This window comes from Aspergillus vadensis (genome assembly GCF_003184925.1).
Source record: "Aspergillus vadensis CBS 113365 unplaced genomic scaffold BO88scaffold_30, whole genome shotgun sequence".
NCBI lineage: Eukaryota > Fungi > Ascomycota > Eurotiomycetes > Eurotiales > Aspergillaceae > Aspergillus > Aspergillus vadensis.
In genome coordinates this window covers 180,019-197,874 of record NW_020292068.1, presented here as the reverse complement: position 1 = coordinate 197,874, position 17,856 = coordinate 180,019, and the positions used below count along the sequence as shown (strand labels likewise).

General features: G+C 47.4%; 7 protein-coding genes across 7 annotated transcripts; 4 read left to right on the top strand and 3 right to left on the bottom strand.

Annotated features, from left to right (window-relative positions):
- Window positions 1-266: 266 nt before the first annotated feature.
- Window positions 267-2,356, bottom strand: BO88DRAFT_408416 (MFS transporter). The gene is made up of 5 exons (XM_025707710.1): window positions 2,067-2,356; window positions 1,750-1,995; window positions 899-1,693; window positions 662-835; window positions 267-612 (listed from the first exon to the last, which is right to left on the bottom strand). The coding sequence occupies exons 1-5, from the start codon at window positions 2,161-2,163 to the stop codon at window positions 527-529; spliced, it is 1,398 nt and encodes a 465-aa protein (XP_025558278.1). The 5' UTR covers window positions 2,164-2,356; the 3' UTR covers window positions 267-526.
- Window positions 2,357-2,692: 336 nt separating this feature from the next.
- Window positions 2,693-3,977, bottom strand: BO88DRAFT_350877 (uncharacterized protein; the record flags this gene model as incomplete). The annotated part of the gene is made up of 3 exons (XM_025703514.1): window positions 2,693-3,252; window positions 3,304-3,781; window positions 3,840-3,977. 3 exons carry the CDS (start codon window positions 3,975-3,977, stop codon window positions 2,693-2,695), a joined length of 1,176 nt encoding a protein of 391 aa, XP_025558277.1.
- A 151-nt stretch (window positions 3,978-4,128) lies between these two features.
- On the top strand, window positions 4,129-6,470 carry BO88DRAFT_474200 (Hsp70 family protein; the record flags this gene model as incomplete). The annotated part of the gene is made up of 11 exons (XM_025711801.1): window positions 4,129-4,258; window positions 4,310-4,380; window positions 4,436-4,887; window positions 4,938-4,982; window positions 5,044-5,110; window positions 5,162-5,402; window positions 5,466-5,565; window positions 5,613-5,710; window positions 5,833-6,023; window positions 6,098-6,211; window positions 6,268-6,470. Exons 1-11 carry the CDS (start codon window positions 4,206-4,208, stop codon window positions 6,468-6,470), a joined length of 1,635 nt encoding a protein of 544 aa, XP_025558276.1. The 5' UTR covers window positions 4,129-4,205.
- Window positions 6,471-7,007: 537 nt separating this feature from the next.
- Window positions 7,008-8,225, top strand: BO88DRAFT_474198 (SGNH/GDSL hydrolase family protein; the record flags this gene model as incomplete). Its single annotated transcript, XM_025711800.1, has 3 exons — window positions 7,008-7,202; window positions 7,298-7,933; window positions 7,989-8,225. 3 exons carry the CDS (start codon window positions 7,008-7,010, stop codon window positions 8,223-8,225), a joined length of 1,068 nt encoding a protein of 355 aa, XP_025558275.1.
- A 227-nt stretch (window positions 8,226-8,452) lies between these two features.
- On the bottom strand, window positions 8,453-9,232 carry BO88DRAFT_419387 (2-keto-4-pentenoate hydratase; the record flags this gene model as incomplete). The annotated part of the gene is made up of 1 exon (XM_025708389.1): window positions 8,453-9,232. The coding sequence occupies one exon, from the start codon at window positions 9,230-9,232 to the stop codon at window positions 8,453-8,455; it is 780 nt and encodes a 259-aa protein (XP_025558274.1).
- A 2,021-nt stretch (window positions 9,233-11,253) lies between these two features.
- BO88DRAFT_446972 (uncharacterized protein) lies at window positions 11,254-12,962 on the top strand (the record flags this gene model as incomplete). The annotated part of the gene is made up of 6 exons (XM_025710322.1): window positions 11,254-11,358; window positions 11,418-11,679; window positions 11,744-11,935; window positions 11,986-12,147; window positions 12,215-12,447; window positions 12,534-12,962. The coding sequence occupies 6 exons, from the start codon at window positions 11,254-11,256 to the stop codon at window positions 12,960-12,962; spliced, it is 1,383 nt and encodes a 460-aa protein (XP_025558273.1).
- A 2,292-nt stretch (window positions 12,963-15,254) lies between these two features.
- BO88DRAFT_429534 (U4/U6 small nuclear ribonucleoprotein PRP4) lies at window positions 15,255-16,625 on the top strand (the record flags this gene model as incomplete). The annotated part of the gene is made up of 4 exons (XM_025709161.1): window positions 15,255-15,451; window positions 15,514-15,836; window positions 15,885-16,180; window positions 16,254-16,625. The coding sequence occupies 4 exons, from the start codon at window positions 15,255-15,257 to the stop codon at window positions 16,623-16,625; spliced, it is 1,188 nt and encodes a 395-aa protein (XP_025558272.1).
- Between the last annotated feature and the right edge of the window lie 1,231 nt (window positions 16,626-17,856).

Sequence of the window (17,856 nt, the reverse complement as noted above, 5' to 3'; positions counted from 1 at the left end):
TTTGGGTCCGAGCGTACGTACGGTCCCCTACTTGTACTAGACTGGACCTATGATTGAGTCGCGCCGCGTCACGTTGGACCTGTACTACCTAGTTTGCACCGATAAGGGTTTCATCTATACCGGCAAGACGGGGAGAGGCCTATGCGTATCTTGGATATCAGGGGTGTACGAGAAAAGGTAGATAGGTGCTGCGCACGGATAGCTTGTCTGGTATCTGGCGTGCTAAAGTGTAGGGTCTAGACAACTCATATATTGGACAATGCTAGATAATGAATGAATGGTACAATATTGACGCACAGATGCGCGGCTTCACATGTAATGTACTAACTCTAAATCTGGATCTCTCTTATGCTATCATATCTCTCTGAAACGCTAAATGCAAGATGCATGAACTTTTCGTATATGCAAGGAGAAACACTTTTGGATGTATCGTCAATAGACCGTTTTATGTAGGCCAACCGGGGAGGTTATCTCGGCCGGGTATATACGAGTCTGCGCGACGGTCGCGTCGGAGACTAAGTCTAGTCTAGGTGGATTCCGCCACACGATCGAAATGGACTTTCGAGTCTAGGTTGAAGAAGGTGTTGACGCCAGAGAGAAGACACACAATTGCTAGTTTTGTTAGCGTTGCCTCAAAAATGGGATGGGAAGGGGGACAAACCGATAACGCAGCTCATCTCGTAGTATCCGACTTGTTCGGCGATGTAGCCGGAGATGATGGGCCCGATGAATGCTCCGAGCGTCCATCCCATACTGGCTACTGACAGAGCACGGGAGTAGCCTCCGTTGGGGCCAAAGATGCCGGGGTGCTTGGCTTCGACCTCGTCAATTGTCACTGTTGTTGTGTTAGGTTGTGTTCATAGTGTTATCTTTTTTGTACTGCTGAAGTTGTACTTACCCGTAGCCTCGATGGTTCCGGCCCCGTTCAGCAGACAGGACACTGATCCCACCACAGTAACACCGACAGCATAGATAATCTTCCCGCGATCACCCTCATTGGCCCATGGGAATCGCTCGTCACCAGGCATGCCGATTACCCACATCACGGGCGCGAGAAGCAAAAAGCCGACCGTGGTAGGCCATCGGGTTCCGACCCGATCTTTCAGCCAACCACAGAGGGGGCTAAGAAGGATCCCGGGACCTTGGAGAGCGAAGAACATCATACCAGCAGGAAAACTACCCCAGCTGAAGACATCGCGAACATGAAGGGGAAGGGTGGTGTCGAAGCTGGAGACCAGAACAGCAAAGGAAAGATAGCTGAGCACGCCGCAGACGAAGCGGGGATACCGCAAGATATATACATAGAATTTCCAGCCCGCCATGTCGGCCTCTAAGCCAGGATTACTGCTCAGGAGAGGAGCGCGTTCCGGATCCGATGCAACACTCGCATTGCTAGAATAGTCCGCGTCGCCTTGGACGTCCGGCTTTTCTAGCATGAGCAGACGAAGAATGATGTCGAGGATAAGGATAATAAAGGCACTAGACCACGCTACCCAGTATCCACCCAGTTCGAAAAGGATGCCCGCAACCATCGGACCTCCTGACGTGCCTGCTGCTACGACCAGAGAAATAACCCCGTATGTCTTGCCCAGATTTTCCGGTTGCACATTGTCCGCGATCGTGGCGTATCCGACCACCCAGATGAAGGAGCTGGCAATTGCCTGAATGAGACGTCCCGCGAAGAGCGTAAATGCTGTGCATAGTTGTCAGTATGCCAACATTCCAGAGATATGCGACATAGAGACCTACTTGATGTCGCCAAGGCCAGAACTATGGACCCAAACAACGCAGCTAACAGCGATCCAACGAGCAAGATTCGCTTGGAGGACATGCGATCGGCATAGTGGCCAATGAAAGGGCTCGTAACGAGAGCAGCGATGGCCGTTTCTGACAGCAAAGCGAAACTCACGCGCTGGGTGAGGGATACGTCTAATCCGAGGCGGTTTTCGAGAACATAGGGGAGGATGGGGACGAGGAAGGCGTAGAGAAAGGTGTCTAGATAAGGCGACAGATATTGTAAGCGGAATTCCTCACAGTAGGACAAACGCAGTCAATTGGGGTGTTACCAGTGAACAAGGCCATGGCCATGGCGCTGACAATGAAAAGGGGCGATGACCGCCATTGCTGGCCCCATGCGCCTCCCTTGGAGTCGGAGAAAGTCATGGTGCCGTTGTACAACTGCAGACCAGTTGGGAATGAGGCAGAGAAGACATTGCGATGGAGCGCTGCTGATAAGGATTGAGGGATCGGTGTCAGCCCTTAGCTGGCACCCCAATCGGAGTCCGCGGCTAGCAATTCCGAAACCGAAGCCGGGGTTACTTATTAATCATCCAGCACGGAGTACGGAGTAATAGATGAGGATGATATACACCGCTTCCCATGATTTTCGGGCCATGCATGGTGTCCCAACATAAACCTAAGCAGGTCATTGTTGGTGGGTATCTACCCTAGGGCCCGTGTTGACTGCAGGGAGAAGCAAGCACCTTGCAGGGGAAATCGAACATGTTTTGCGGGTGGGGCAAATCCTGACCAGGCACCCAGGCAGCAAGGCATCAACAGCCCACTGGGGGTTTATCTACTAAATATGTCTAGAAATTGATGGAGGCTGACTCTAATATGCGACAAATAGCCTATGATGATCAAGAACAAATGAAATTAGCCTGTTTCAATTATTAGGGAATGAAGCCTGCATTCACACAGTATCTCCCCCGAGTTCAATGTCAAAGGCCAAATCCCTGCAGGAAACACCTTCATTATCGACGCTCTCCCCACTGTCCGATAGGTGGTCTGACACGTCCTGCAAACCTGGAACCAGAGCTTTTGACGCCTGTGTATAGGTTAGGCTCTGATCTTCTGCATCTTTCGTAGCCAGGACCGTCTCTGGTACTACAACGAGAGCCCCGCTCGTTGACTCTTTGTACAAGCCGGGCCACAGCGTGCATTTAACACGACCTGCAACCTCCTGGAAAGGTATAGCCTGCTGCATATGATCCGGGGTAAATTTATCTCCCAAGGCACTGCGAAAGAAATGATAGCGGCTCAGTTGTCGATCTAGATCGCGCTTGAACTGCATGCACTCCCGTACAAGGGCACGCAATCGTATGGCCACAGTGGGCCCTTCAACGGAATAGTACTGCGAGAGCATTATCTCCACTTGAGATACCACCATGTTTATGTCACTTTGCTCATCTCCAAGCTTCTCTACGGCCGTGCTTGTGGCCGTGCGCCAGTGATGCTCAACATTTCCGGGGCCTGGGGTTCAAATCAGTCTCACTTTGACCTACAATAGATCGGAAGTCATACAATTCTGCCGTAGTGTCTCTGCAATAGACACGAATCTTGACGATTCTTCATTGGGTATTCCTAGTAGGTATGAACTGAATATGCGCTGAAACAGAATTTGGCTGACGACAGAGACGATAAACGCTCGAATCTCATGTGGGCCTCGAGGTACAAACATTGCTCCACTGCGCTCGAGATCCTGTCTGACTTGGTTCAGCTGATCCAAGTCGCGAAAGTAGGTATTGGTCCAGTTTCTAAGTCGCTGTAGGAGCCGTCTCATATTTTGTGCAATATCGTCGTCAGAGAGAATGTTTGGCTGGAAATTTAGTGCTTGTATCTGCTGCGTGAGTAATCGGATGTCTGATTTCTTTTTAGCCAGCTCTAATCTCATCGACTCCTTAAACTGCTGCGCGTGGTGTAGTTGACGCCGAAGGCCCTCTTCTACGTGACCCGTTGCCAGTGCAGCCTTTTCTAACCCTCTGTATAGTTCGGGGTTGTTCTGGGAATGTGAGCATGGGGATGTCATTACTGAATCGTCAACTGTGAAATCGACTCACGCGAAGAAGATGTTCGACAGGTGACAATCTTGGAGGCGACATATCGCCGGTGGTAGCAAGTCTTCGGGGCCTTTCCATGTTGCGAAGGACATCAAGCATTGGAAAGTACTGGGAAACGATGTCGATGAACTGCTCCATGGGTAATTGCCGTTGTGTAAAATGCTGAACTCATCCTCCAAGGTCTTTGCCAACGTTGACTTCATCACTTCTGGCTAATCGTCATCGTGACTATGGGGACGGAAGTGATGCATGGTAATGACAGAATCCATCTCTCTTCGGCTCCTTAAATCCGCTCTGCCACCCCTCCTTTCATTTCCACATTTTCTTATTCGTATCTGTACGATAATATACTACTGTGTCTCAAATATGTCGAATCCTCGTATCGTCATTGGACTTGACTTCGGCACCACTTATAGTGGGTAAGAGATAATGAATTACCCAATCGTGATCGGGGAACTAATATTTGTCAGTGTCGCCTGGGCTTTGAGAGATTGTCCAGATAAGCCAGAAGTCATAATGTCGTGGCCTGGAGCTGGGAACCGTTTGTGGCGTCTTTTGATACGTTTTTAAAACAATCTGCTGATAATTAGCAACAGGGACAACACCTAAAGTCCCTAGCACCATGGCGATCAAATGCGGTGGGCGTGTCCATTGGGGTTACCAAACCAACTACCTTGTTGGAGATAATATCCGGGGCATGAAGCTATTATTAGATGAGCCCCAGAATTCAGGATACGTAGCATCTTTGATAGATGCGGGACTGCTCAAAAGGTCGCGCATACCTGCGGTTACTTTGACAGGCATGTATCTAACAGGACTGGTTGACCACACCAAGAAGATTCTCCAGAGGCGCTTTGGCCCAGCAGCCGAGCAGATGGAGATGAAGTATGTCCTAACGGTGCCGGCCATTTGGTCTGATAAGGCAAAGGATGCGACCTTGAAAGCTGCTTCAAGGGCCAAAATCCCTCAGAAGGATATTACTTTGGTATCTGAGCCAGAGGCGGCAGCTTTGTACTGCCTCAATGCAATTCAACCTAACTCCATCGAGGTAAGTTGGAGTACGCAATAAGAAGAGCTTCTTTTTGACGTCGAATGCAGAACAACGATGTTGTCGTAGTATGCGATGCCGGTGGTGGTACTGTGGTAACTAAGCCTATCCACGCATGAGTGTCTATTTGGCAATTATCATGACTGAACACGACAGGATCTCATCTCATACTGCGTGAAGACGGTGTCTCCATTGCGCTTGGAGGAGGTATCCGAGGGCAGCGGTACGCTATGCGTCCAGCCGAGACGCTATGTAAATCGGCTGACAAAAACAGGTGACATCTGTGGATCGGTTCTGCTCGATGCCGCATTCAAGACTTTTCTCAATGTCCTGGTGAATGATAAGCACCTAAGTGGAAAATCCTCCGAATTGGCGTTGAAGTACTGGCAAGATCAAATTAAGCCCAATTTTGCGAGTGACCCGGACTTTGAGGAGGAGACCCATTTTGTACCTCTGCCTGGATTGAAGGACAACCCCAAGATAGGTCTACAAGATGGGTTTCTTCAGCTGGAGGGGTGAGTAAATCTGCATCTTCGATGCATCCCTGCGCGCCTCGAAGCTAAACTCTAGAACTATAGTGCTCAGATTAAGAAGATCTTCGATCCGGTTGTTGACCGAGTCAAGGTGCAGATAGTTCACCAGGTTAATAGTGCTAGAGCGAAAAATATGCCAGTGAAGGTGAGTACATCAGTCAATTTACGAGCGTGGCTGATTATTACCGGTAGGCAATCCTTCTGGTGGGAGGATTCGGGTCATCCGAGTACCTCTATCACTGTATTCAGGAAACATTCAGTGACATTGCTGTGATGCAGCCACCAAACTCGTAAGAAGTTAAGGAATGTCTTTTATGCTGCCCAGGCTAACAAGCACTAGGTGGTCTGCTGTGATGCTGTGAGTCTCTAAAGGTAGAAAGGGTATTGGCGCAGCCTGCTTACCTTAATCCAGTGGTGCGGTTCGATATGGTTTGGGAGGCAACCAGGTTACGAACCGAATTGCTCGATGCCACTATGGCATTTGGCATGAAACACATAATCCCGACACAATGGCTAAGTTTCCAGACGCAAAGAGATTCTGGGATGACTTGAAGGAAAGGTGGTATATTCGCGACATGATGAAATGGTATATCCACAAGGCAAGTACTCAGTCGATGATCTCCGGCAAACCATGCAACTGTTGCTCATTACTTTGTAGGGCGACGAGATTCACGAAGGGAAACCCATTAGGATGGGTTTTGACACGACCGTTGCTGTTGGCAGAACGCCCAGTGTTTTTAGCAGACTAAAAATATGCCTTCACAGTGAAGCGCCAGAACGTAGCGATAGTAGTAGGCAACTGACTATTTCATGTTCCACTGAGGTACATCAGCTAACTAGTATGCAGGTGTCTACCAGTTGTGTACCTTGACAACTGATTTAAGCAGTGTACCAACTCAATACTTCACAAAACACACGAACAGCAAAGGCACGGAGTACTACACTATTAGTCATGTCATGATTATGACCCCGGGGTCCGCCTCAATTAAATTCGAGCTGGAGTTTAATGGCCAATCGTATGGGGAGGTTCAGGCTACTTATTTCGATTGAAAGTTGCACTCGGACACTCCGACTGCGGTGTGTTCAAGATACTGATCGTGCTTCTTTCTTTAAACTAGCGTAGCCATAGGAATTTTGATTCGAAGTCTATCAACAGGTCCAACTAGTGCATAGTGATAGCTCAGAGGTATTGACGCTCTCATATAAACTCATGCGTCTAGACAGCCTACTTCTAACTGTATTCCCTCGGAGACCACACCACCCAAACAAACCATCAAATGATCTTAAACAGCTAATTAAATTTAAGGAACCCCTCGCTGCCCCCCAGCTTCGCTAAGCCACCCAAATACCCCGAATATGCAGCAAACAGCCCGGATAAACACCTGCATTGGCCACCCCGACGCAGATCTTCCGCGAATAGCGTCGTGTTACGGTGAGCGGAGTTTACCCGCACCTCCGCATCCGGATAAAAACAGAGCACATCACTGCGATCGATCATCGGCCAAATCCGTGCTCAATGTTTGTAATAAAGAGGGGGGAACATCCCCCGTTACCTTCTCTTCGCATTCGCCATACCGACAGTGCACAATGCGCCTGCCACGCTGCGTCAGCATCATTCTCCTGGGGCTGGAAGCGGCACTCGCCGAGTCCACCCAAAAATGGAGCATTAAGGATTTCAAAACCTTGGTCACCTTCGGTGATAGCTATACGGACGATACGCGAATTAGCTACTTCATCAACCACAATGGGTCTGCACCGCCAGTGGGTTGGGTCGAGCCTATTGTATGTTCCACAGACATCATACAGACTATTCCTACCTCCAAACGCACAGAAACACCCACATCATATATATATACACCGCTAAAAAATACCTCCAGACAAATGAATCCGCCTCTGGCGGCTACATCTGGGGTCACTTCGTGCACCAATATGCCCACCTATCCCACCGGTACAATTACGCCGTCAGCGGTGCCTCCTGCTCAAACAAGATAACCCCCCGAACGACCTCCTTCGGACTCTATCCCTCCGTCCTGGAATACGAAGTCCCAGCCTTCACAGCCGACAACGCCTACCACATTCCCAGCACAGGAGAAAAATTTCTTCAAAACGATCCAGACAGCACAATCTACTCCATCTGGATCGGGACGAACGATCTCGGTAACTACGCGTTCCTGACCGATTCGCAGGTCGCGAATAAGACAATCCCGGATTACGTTGACTGCGTGTTCAACGCCCTCGATGGCGTGTACAAAGCCGCGAAGGGAAAGTACTTTGTTATTATGAACATGGTGCCGTTGCAGTTAGCGCCGCTGTATGCGACGCCGGAGAATGGGGGCATCGGGGCGAATAATTACTGGCCTGATAAGTCGGGGAATTTCACCGAGATTAGTTACCGCATGTGGGAGCAGGTGAGTACCGTTAATCAGGTTTATGATTATCGGACGCCGTTTGAGTGGGTCGTTGGGAAGAGGTACCCCGGAGCGAAGGTTGCGATCATGGATATGTATTCATTGGTGAGTTCAGTTCTTTCCTTGAGGGTTGAGATGCGGTGGTTGCTGATGTGGGCAGATCTCGGATATCTATTATCATCCGCAGCAATATCTCAATGGGTCGGCGCCGGCGAATGTCACGGGTTATATTCATCATTGTAATGTCGCGGGGTCGGAGTGTGAGACGCTGTCAAGTCCGGATTCTTTTCTCTGGTACGATCAGTTGCATCCATCGCAGAGGACGGATGAGATAATTGCGGAGGAGTTTATCAAGGTTGTGAAGGGCGAGAGTGAGTATGCGACGTATTGGTCGTAGGGATCATGACTATGGTAGTATATACGATTCAATAGTGCAGTCTACGAGTAGTCGAGATAGAAGTATAGGGGCATATGGAATCTACGGGAAATATATTTTACAAGTAGTACACAATGATCACTGCAGCCCTTTATTAGACCTTATACCAGGTCTTTACATTCATTGGGTTGGAAAAGTTGCCATTCCATAAAAAATAATGTGATATGTCTATTTGACCTTATTTCAATCTACACAACATCAAACTCAATAGTCCCCCACCCCTCAAACGTACAAGTCCACTGACCAACCTCCATAGGAATAGCCTCCAGACAACTCCCGGGCATAATAACCTGTCCAGCCTGAAACTCGATATCATATTCCGCTAACCGATTCACCAACCACGCAACAGCCGAGATCGGATTCCCAAGAACATTCTTCGTATTCCCCGTCATCAGCTCCTTGCCGTTATGCTTCAAGACACCACGAGTATCATTAAGGGTAAGGTCGGTAAGCTTGCGCGGTGTTCCACCCAATATAATAGCCCCAGTTGACCCATTATCCGCAAGCGTATCCGGCAGATCAATCGCCCAATTTTTAACGCGGGAGTCAATAATTTCAATAGCAGGAATGGCATAGTCGATGGAATTGATGACATCCGCCACGGTGATATTAGGACCTTTCAGGGTCCGCTTCAGAACAAAGGCAGGCTCTAGTTCGACGAATGGCTTGATGAATTTATTGAGGTTGATAGGCGTGCCTTCGTAGATGAAGGACTTTGCATGCAGGAACCCGTAGTCGGGGTGGTCAAGACCAAATGCGGTCTGCATCACCTTTGCGATATTGCCCAGCTTGTATCCAACTAGACGGTCGCCGTTGGCGACGTTGTGCTTGGAGTTGATTTCTTGGATTCTGAAGCCATCGTCTGGGGTGAGGCTGGGCCAGGTCTTGGTTGGTGGGTCGATGGGCTTTGCTTCAGCTAGGGCTGTGCGGAGAGCAGATGCCACGTCGTTGAGGTCGATAGAAGACATGTTGTGGGGTGATTAAGATAAGACGAATGGCGAGGGTTGATGATGAATATGAGTCTCAGCTTGATCGGGCATCGGGGCCATATAAACCAATTCGCAATCATGCATCGTTTTCTACCGATATGCCTTCATAGATGCATCGCGGAATAATGGAGTTGTGTGATTATTCTTGACTCACTGTCTCTGGCTACTATGATCGCTACTCGCATCCGATTCCGACACGATCAATGCCCTCCAATCTATGATAAGCACCGGATAGAAGCCGAGACCCCACCTACTTCCGAGGGTGCTGCCACGGGTGCTGCCGAGAGCAGCGACCACAGATGTCAGGGGTCGGGTTCACCATAGACTACACCGTATTGTTTTGTACTGCCTATATGGCGGAAGGAAGGCAACGCCTCATTTCCAATAGTCAGTTCCAGGTCTCGGAAGAGTCAAGGCTGTGGAAAACATATTCATACAAGCAATTGACCATAGTGAGATATCACGCGTCGTTATCAGGGTTCGGATCACAGATCCGATATATAAACGAATCCACAGGTATCCAGTAACGACATCTTCACCATCGAGATGGGAGACGACATCTACAATCACAATATCTCTTATAGCTAATAGCTCCTTCAGGAACCTTCATCGATACTGAAGTACCCACTTCTACTTGACCAGCATCCAAGAAAGCCACGAGGCTATCTTCCGACCCGCCGTAATCCCTAATTCAAGGAGCAAAAATCACCAAGAGGAGTCACTTGATCCCGCGAAGCATCTGACCTACCAACCCACAAAGTCTATGTATACGATGAAGCAAATTGTTTGGAGGGGCACGGCATGTCACCCCATGCGGCCACAGGATCAAAAATATGGTTCTGGGAATGGGTCCAGCATCAGTAGAGCGAAGGAGACATGATGAGGCTGCTGTTTTAATAAGCCGAGTTGTGCTCCTTCTATATATAATGCCTCCACAAAGTCCTGGCGAGGGTTTCTGAGGTTACTGGCATTGACATTGTTTCATCAATTGATTTTGGTTGCCAACATCAACATCTCGATTCGGGACGAGAACGAACCCATTGTCAATTTCACTTCCTCGGACACTGGGCTCCTGGTCATCGTCTGGCATTATGGCATTTCCCGGTTGTGTGCATGTTATTAATTTCCGATTGCACTCCCATGTCGGGGTGCACGGTACCAGTGACACATATGAGCTCTACACTTACTACGCGGAGTACCGATCATAGATCCGGACGAACGTATTCCTCATCAACAGATAAAAAGAGGGAGCGCGTCGTAACCAAGAGGCCATTCAACACTCCGGAGAAGAAAAACTTTCTCAAGAATGAGAATTTGTTTATCGAATTAATATTCACGCGGATTTAAAAGATTGAACATGTGCCTACCATTTCCGGCAGGAAATCATAGTCGCCTGGTTTGGCTAGCCAGCAAATTAGCGTTTTAGTAAATAGATAGGTTCTCTTCCCGTTCATGTCATGATTCTCCTAGCAGTCTCGTATTAGTTGTAATGGCTATCCGACAATTGTGCATGTTGGCTAGTTGACTTACTAGCTATATCAATCTTAGTAAGTCTGACTATGATTGAGTAGAATTTCCAGCCTTACTTATCGACTAATTCCTCCATGTATCGCAGTTTTATCTTGACCGATAAGCGAAGCAGGAAGAAGTACACTCGGCAAATCTCGGCTTGGCACCCGATCACACGAATATTGGCGGTTTTTGCGAGGGTGCTTTTCTGCCAACGCCAACGTTGGCTTATCTGCGGGGGAACGACCCACAATATGCGGTTTTGGGAAAGCCTAAGCTTGTTGATCAAGACCGCATTCAGCTGCCGCACTTTGACTGAAAATGCGGGGGATCCGAGATGCATTAATCGTCTTCTGTGCCTCTGTATTGGCCCCGACGTCATTGGCTACGCTGGTTCCCAGCACCTGTTATAAAGGGGTCACCATGGCCTTCTCGATGTGCTGGAATCTTCCTTTTCCTCTCCAGGAAGAATTCAGCAACCCTCTTTCGATATGGACGCCGACAAAAAAGATATTGAGGATGTGCCGCAGCAACCCGAATACGTTCATGACGATGTGTTCGGGGAGATCTCGGAGCACGGTCCCAACTTTCGCAATGTTTATCCAAGCATATCTCATTAAAGAAAAAAGTCACAAAAGCTGATTGATTCTACTAGGTCACGTTCATAGGAACCGTCATCCTCATGATGAAGACGCAGATTGGCTTGGGCGTCCTCGCCATCCCATCCGCTCTGGATGTTCTGGGCATGGTCCCGGGCATTATTTGTCTGTTTATAGTCTACTGCATCACTACTTGGTCTGGCTATATTGTTGGCACTTTCAAGATCAACCACCGTGAGGTGTACAGCATTGACGATGCCGGTGCACTCATGTTTGGCCCGGTGGGCCGTTGGGCCCTTTCAGCCGCATTTTGCCTTTGTACGTGACCCCATCAAGTAGTCGAAGTAATATAACGCCAATAGTAGTTACTAACCATTTGCAGATTACATCTTTACCAGCGGTTCTGCAATTCTCGGTCTTTCCATTGGCTTGAACGCTGTGTCTACCCATGCAACATGCACGGCCGTCTTCACCGCCGTTGCAGCCATCGTCGGTTTCTGCTTCTGTAGTATCCGAACGTTAGGTCGCATCACCACCGTTGCATGGGTGGGCCTACCATGTATTCTTACTGCCGGTACTTGCCCCATCGACACGTCCTATGCACGATACACTGACTTTACACAGTGATTATTGTTACTGTCGGAGTCGGTATAGAGGACCGCCCCGCTGACGCGCCCAAAACGGACGGTCCCTGGGTTTCCGACTGGGTGGCCGTCGGTCATCCCAGTTTTGCGGATGGCATTGCTGCAGTATCGAACCTGCTATTCTCCTTTACAGGGATTCCGGGTGAGCTAAACCCATCTGGTTGTTTCTTCCCCGTATGCTACCTTACACTAATATCCACGACCTCCAGGGTTCTTTTCCATCGTTTGTGAAATGCGCGACCCCCACCAGTACACCAAAGCCGTGCTCATAAGCCAAACCGGAGTCCTCGCCGTATACTCCATAATCGGCGGAGTTGTCTACTACTACTGCGGTACCTACGTTTCTTCACCGGCCCTTGGTTCAGCCGGTGGAGTTGTGAAGATCATCAGCTATGCATTTGCACTACCCGGGCTCTTAGCCACTCTGACAATCATTGCACATGTAAGCCAAGAACAACCAGAAAAAGTAGCCCAATTGTAACATCAACCTCTATATGCTGACTATCACCTTTTGTCAAAACACTAAAGGTCCCCGCAAAATTCATCTTCGTCAATATCCTCCGCGGTTCGCGCCACCTCACCAGCAACTCGCCCACGCACTGGATAACGTGGCTGAGCTGTACCTTCGGAATAATCGTGATCGCGTGGATCATTGCCAGCACAATACCTGTCTTCGATGCGTTGGTTTCTCTCATTGGTGCCTTACTTGGCCCGCTTATTTGCATTCAACCGATGGGTGCTATGTGGCTGTACGATAACTGGAGGAAGGGGAAGGATGCAGCGCGTTTGTCGAAAAGCTGGATGTTCCAAGTGGTGTGGAGCGTGTTGATGATACTCATCGGGTCTTTTATGATGGTTGGGGGAACTTACGGGTCCGTTGAGTACATCATGGCTTCTTATGCTGAGAGTGGAGGGTCTGCTGCTTTTTCTTGTGCTGATAACTCCAATTCTGTTTGATTGGTCGGTTTGACCCATGAGTAAGCTAAAGCCAGTGTCAGGCGACGAGATATGTGTAAAGGATGAATATACCATGAACTCCAGATAGATATACAGATATTACGAATGTACTTGAACTTCGTATTTACTAGCTGTTTATCAAAGATCGCCGACCTCAAGAAAAGACTGGCACCTATTCCAAGTTTTCTCTGCTCTTCAAGGACCTAGTTCTTTGCGAGCCGCTAAGGTCATACACAGTCGGTTTTCGGACCAGATTTGCATGGCGGAGAGAGCAAGTCCGAGGTTTGACAGCTCTGCGTCGGTATGGCCTCGACCCCTCGCGTGTGCAATCAATAACCAGTATTCTTGTTGCAAGGGCTTCTGGCTTGAATGAAACAGTCTCACGATATATTCGAGCATAAGGAGGTCAAATAAAGATCAATTAGGGGATCTAATTCAGTCTATAGGTCTTGGAACCAGGATGACATCTTAATGGAAATGTAAGCATTGCTGCTATCACCTCGGGAGTTAAACAAGGAGGGATCTGTGAGGCTGCCTTCTCAGGTTTCAATTCAGTAGAAGGTGACGACTTTGCCAATGGAAACATATCTTAATCTTGTCTGCCTCTCTATTGTTTTGATATGGATATTTGCCAGATAAGGAATAGTCGATTGTACATTAAGCCCACAGAGTAACAAACTTTCTTAATACAACTCCTCCATGCCTCCACCCACTACTCAAGGTGCTAAAGAGGATTCATCCGTCGACCATTGCGTCTCAATGCTGGAAACTCATGCGTCCGGAGTCGCTGCGGAAAGATCCAATAATGTCTTGTATCGTAGGCCCATTTGGTCATAAAGTTAGCAGAATATAGCCAGAAAATCTGCTGTGCCGCAGGTACCGTGACCCTTCTACTTAGTAGTAATGCACAGGCACTGGAGTCAAATTCTCGAGAATGATACACTCCCTGACTAGGTTCATCGACAACTTATCACAATTTCAGACTACATTTAACATGTTCGATTACGTTGAGATATCTCAGAATTGATATGGCGCCATATCAGCCAGCTGGACAGATTAAGCTATGAGAGTAGACTGGTAAATTCCTGCTTTGTGTTAAGGGAGAGGACGGCAGGGAAAACCATATGGAAGGTATATTCCAGAGAATGCAAAGAACATGAAGGCCACAAAAGGTTACGTACTCATCTATTCCCTACAATTGGCACTTACAAATTCAAGACTCTAATATATCATTATGAGCCGGAACTTTGCGAGGGGCCTCCACAAGGCCTCTCCTTCTCTGATGCAATTTACTGGGGCTCCTCTTGAAGAATGATAATCACCAATGGCACCATAGAAGATCCTGTATGGATCGAGGCAACGAAGTCTGTCTGCAATGTAATTGAAAAATCAGTAAGATGGTTTAATAACAAGCCCAGAATAGCTGGCGCTGATCTTCTAGGTTCCAGAGATCACTACGGCATAATTCAGAAGGCATCACCATCCTTCAATTAGACCTGTCTTCTAGTTTTATCGCATAGAGGCTCCAAGGCTCACCTTTCTTCTAACGATAGAGAAGATCAAAGCCTTATTGTCACAGTGGGACTGAAGACTAATGCAGGAACTCGTATTGGTACAATCCATATCCACCAGGACAAGACGTGGAAATTCCTCGCTTCTCGTGAAGGGAGAGAGGGTGGGTTTGCGGAAATTATTGCACGGGCTGGCATTGCAGGGTTTATTAACAGCTAGGCATAGTGCTTCTTCCATCCGTGTTTGAGCAAGGAATTCGATTGCGGATGTTGGGAGACTATAACAATCAATGTTTTGTATGTCACATTTTATCCGTAGTCGGGAGGTAGTATGTACAGGAACACCCCGTACATCAGGTAGATTTATTAGTGGGACTTAGGAGGTGAACTTCCTCTAAATTCAGCGCACTCCACAAAATGCAGATGAATAATGGTGAAATTTTGCCTATGCCATAAGTTCCACGTGATGCTCCAGAGGTTTCCACGATCTCACCTAGGGACTGTATACCTCCAGCTTCTTCTGGAGAGTGATTAAATACCATAGTCATATCTCATTCCCTTTCAGCTGCACCTTTGCTATTCTCAATTCCTTTCTTTTGAATTGAGGGTCCTAATGTACCGGTCTTCGAGATACCAGCGCAATCCTCTTGCTTCTCTAACCTGGCTGACCTCAAGGCGACCACTGCTCTCTACATCCCGCAGCCCCTTATATTTCTACGTCTCCAAATGCCCTGGAAGGTACCTACAACAAAGAGCTTTGGTCTCCCCTCAGTGGACATCTATGCCACGGAACTTTCCATCTTCTGGATTCATATTACTCGACTCATCCTTACGTATTGAAGAAGAGACATTACCAACATATCAGGGCCGGAAATATTATCCCGTCCAACAGGGCGAAGTGCTCAACAACCGATATCAGGTATTAGCCAAATTAGGCTATGGAGTCACTTCCACTGTATGGTTTGGTCGTGACTTGGTGTAAGTACATCTAAGCTACTATTTACTTCCTCGGTGCAGGTTTTATTTACATTGCACTACAGAAATTCCAGCTACGTTGCTTTAAAAATATACGTGACAGGTGAGAAAAGAGACCATGAACTGAATATCTATCGTCACATGAACTCAGCAGAGTTCAAACATCCAGGTAAAAGCCTCATTCGAAAGTTACTCGATCATTTCATTATCACGGGTCGCCATGGGCAACACATTTGTCTTGTTCACGAACCTCTAGGAATAAGTGCGAGTGAGCTGCTGAAATATTTTCCTGGAAATGCGGTAACTCTTGAGGATATGAAAGTATGCATCCGAGAGTTACTCATTGCGTTAGATTTCTTGCATTCTGTAGCTGGTGTGATTCACACGGGTACGTATGCCTTCCTACCTAGCGATATCGAGAGGCTAATCTGCTTAGATCTTCAGCTGAAGAACTTGCTTCTGCCCACACCAAAGCCAGAGGCGCTTTTGAAGTTTGAAGAAGAGGAGATAAGGATGCCATCAGCACGAAAGGTGCTTCAAGACCGTATTATCTACAGATCCTCCCGCTTCCCTCCTGGAGACGGACTACCACTTCTTAGTGACTTCGGCGAAGCACGACTTGGCGATGAGAAACATAACGAAGATATTATGCCAAATCTTTACAGGTCTCCTGAAGTGATTCTAAAAGCAAGCTGGGATTATAAGGTTGATATCTGGAGTGTCGCTATGGTTGTAAGTTCATTACCCTCATACGACAATCCTTCAGGTTGCTGGTATTGAGAATATGCTAATCGGTATGCTGAAGGCGTGGGACATTGTGAGCTCAACCACACTCATAAAAGGCAGAAATACAGATGGAATTTTTGATGATCGTGTCCAACTTGCAGAACTAGTTGCACTCTTAGGCTGTCCACCACCTGAGTTCCGCGAACGAAGTCATCTCAGTTCTGTTTTGTGGGACAACTCCGGCACCTGGAAAGGATTAGCCCCCGTTCCTGATATTACCTTGGAATCTTTGGCTATCGATATCAGAGGCGAAGACAAAGATGGGTTTCTGCGATGGATTCGACGGGCTTTGCAATGGAATCCTTCTGACCGACCGACAGCGCTGGAGTTTTTGTATGATGAGTGGTTGATGAAGGGACTTGAGTTAGGGAAACGAAAAGGGACCGATTAATCTTGATGGCTTTTATTTGTCTGTCTTTATCAAAAGCAGTATTGCTCCCATTTTCCAATACCCTATTCAAGCGATGATTTCCTCAAAACTACCAATCGCTTTTTCTTCTGTCAACAGTACGGAAATGGAAACAGAGGCAAGAATCATACTCTGTAAGCATGTCATTACAACCCTTAGCATATCATCAGACTTCCCAATAAAACAGGATAGGATAGGATAGAAGAGAGGGATAGATCTGAGCCACGTAGGTACAGGTACCGATATGTAGTTAGATACGAAGTAGATGCATCGGATATCGAAGCCTACCGAGAGATGATTATCATCGGGTCAGCCCGACCACTCAGTTACACATACTTATCACTTGATATGGTATTGTATCCAGGCTTTACCTCAACAGAAATTTGTGACTGTTGCGAGGACTTCAAGGCGATCTTTCCATATTGGGTTAGGACGACGGTGACTTGAAATCGTATTCGGATTTGATTTTGTTCATATGGCTTTTGAAGACTACCTATAACTAGTAGGAGCACGATTTGTACCGGAAGATGTCACATTGGAATTGTCTTTCGATGAACTTGGTGTCTCTTGTCCAATTTTTGAAGGTCTGTACAGTTATTTTTGAAACTGGACTGAGTCCAGCAGGTGGCTCTAGTCCCGCTTCGTATCTAAAAAGCCTGAATCTTATGCTTACTTGACCGGTTTCTGTTTCTGTTCCAAACGGACGAAAAAGGGATCAGTCATCAGGAGATAGGATAAATATGGGTTATCCGGCTATTTGGTGGTCAACTTCAGATTGTGTAATTGTGTATCTGCAGCTGGTTTGAGCTTCTATTATTCTGACACAGTTACCTGTCAATATACCAGACTTAAAATAGCCTCCATTTCATACTAGGTGAGCGGATTCCTCCTTGTTAATCACTTTGCATTCTAGTCATTGTCTTCTCATTCAGACTTTGATATTCCTTCAAGTAGTATTGGTAAATCTTGAGTATATTTAGAGTATATGATAATTACCAAGCTATTTTTTCTATGGGGGTATCTATTCTACTGTGATAAACATAGCTAACGAAAATACCACCACGGAAAATTCTCACAGTCAATGAATCGGACATCACCTGTACAACTCTTCCTTGATAAAGAACAGCAACTGAGAGCAGTAAAAACTCTACTGTCACATACGTAGATAGTCCTTTTAGTAGAAGCTTGCAAGCCCAGAGGAGCACTAACCCAA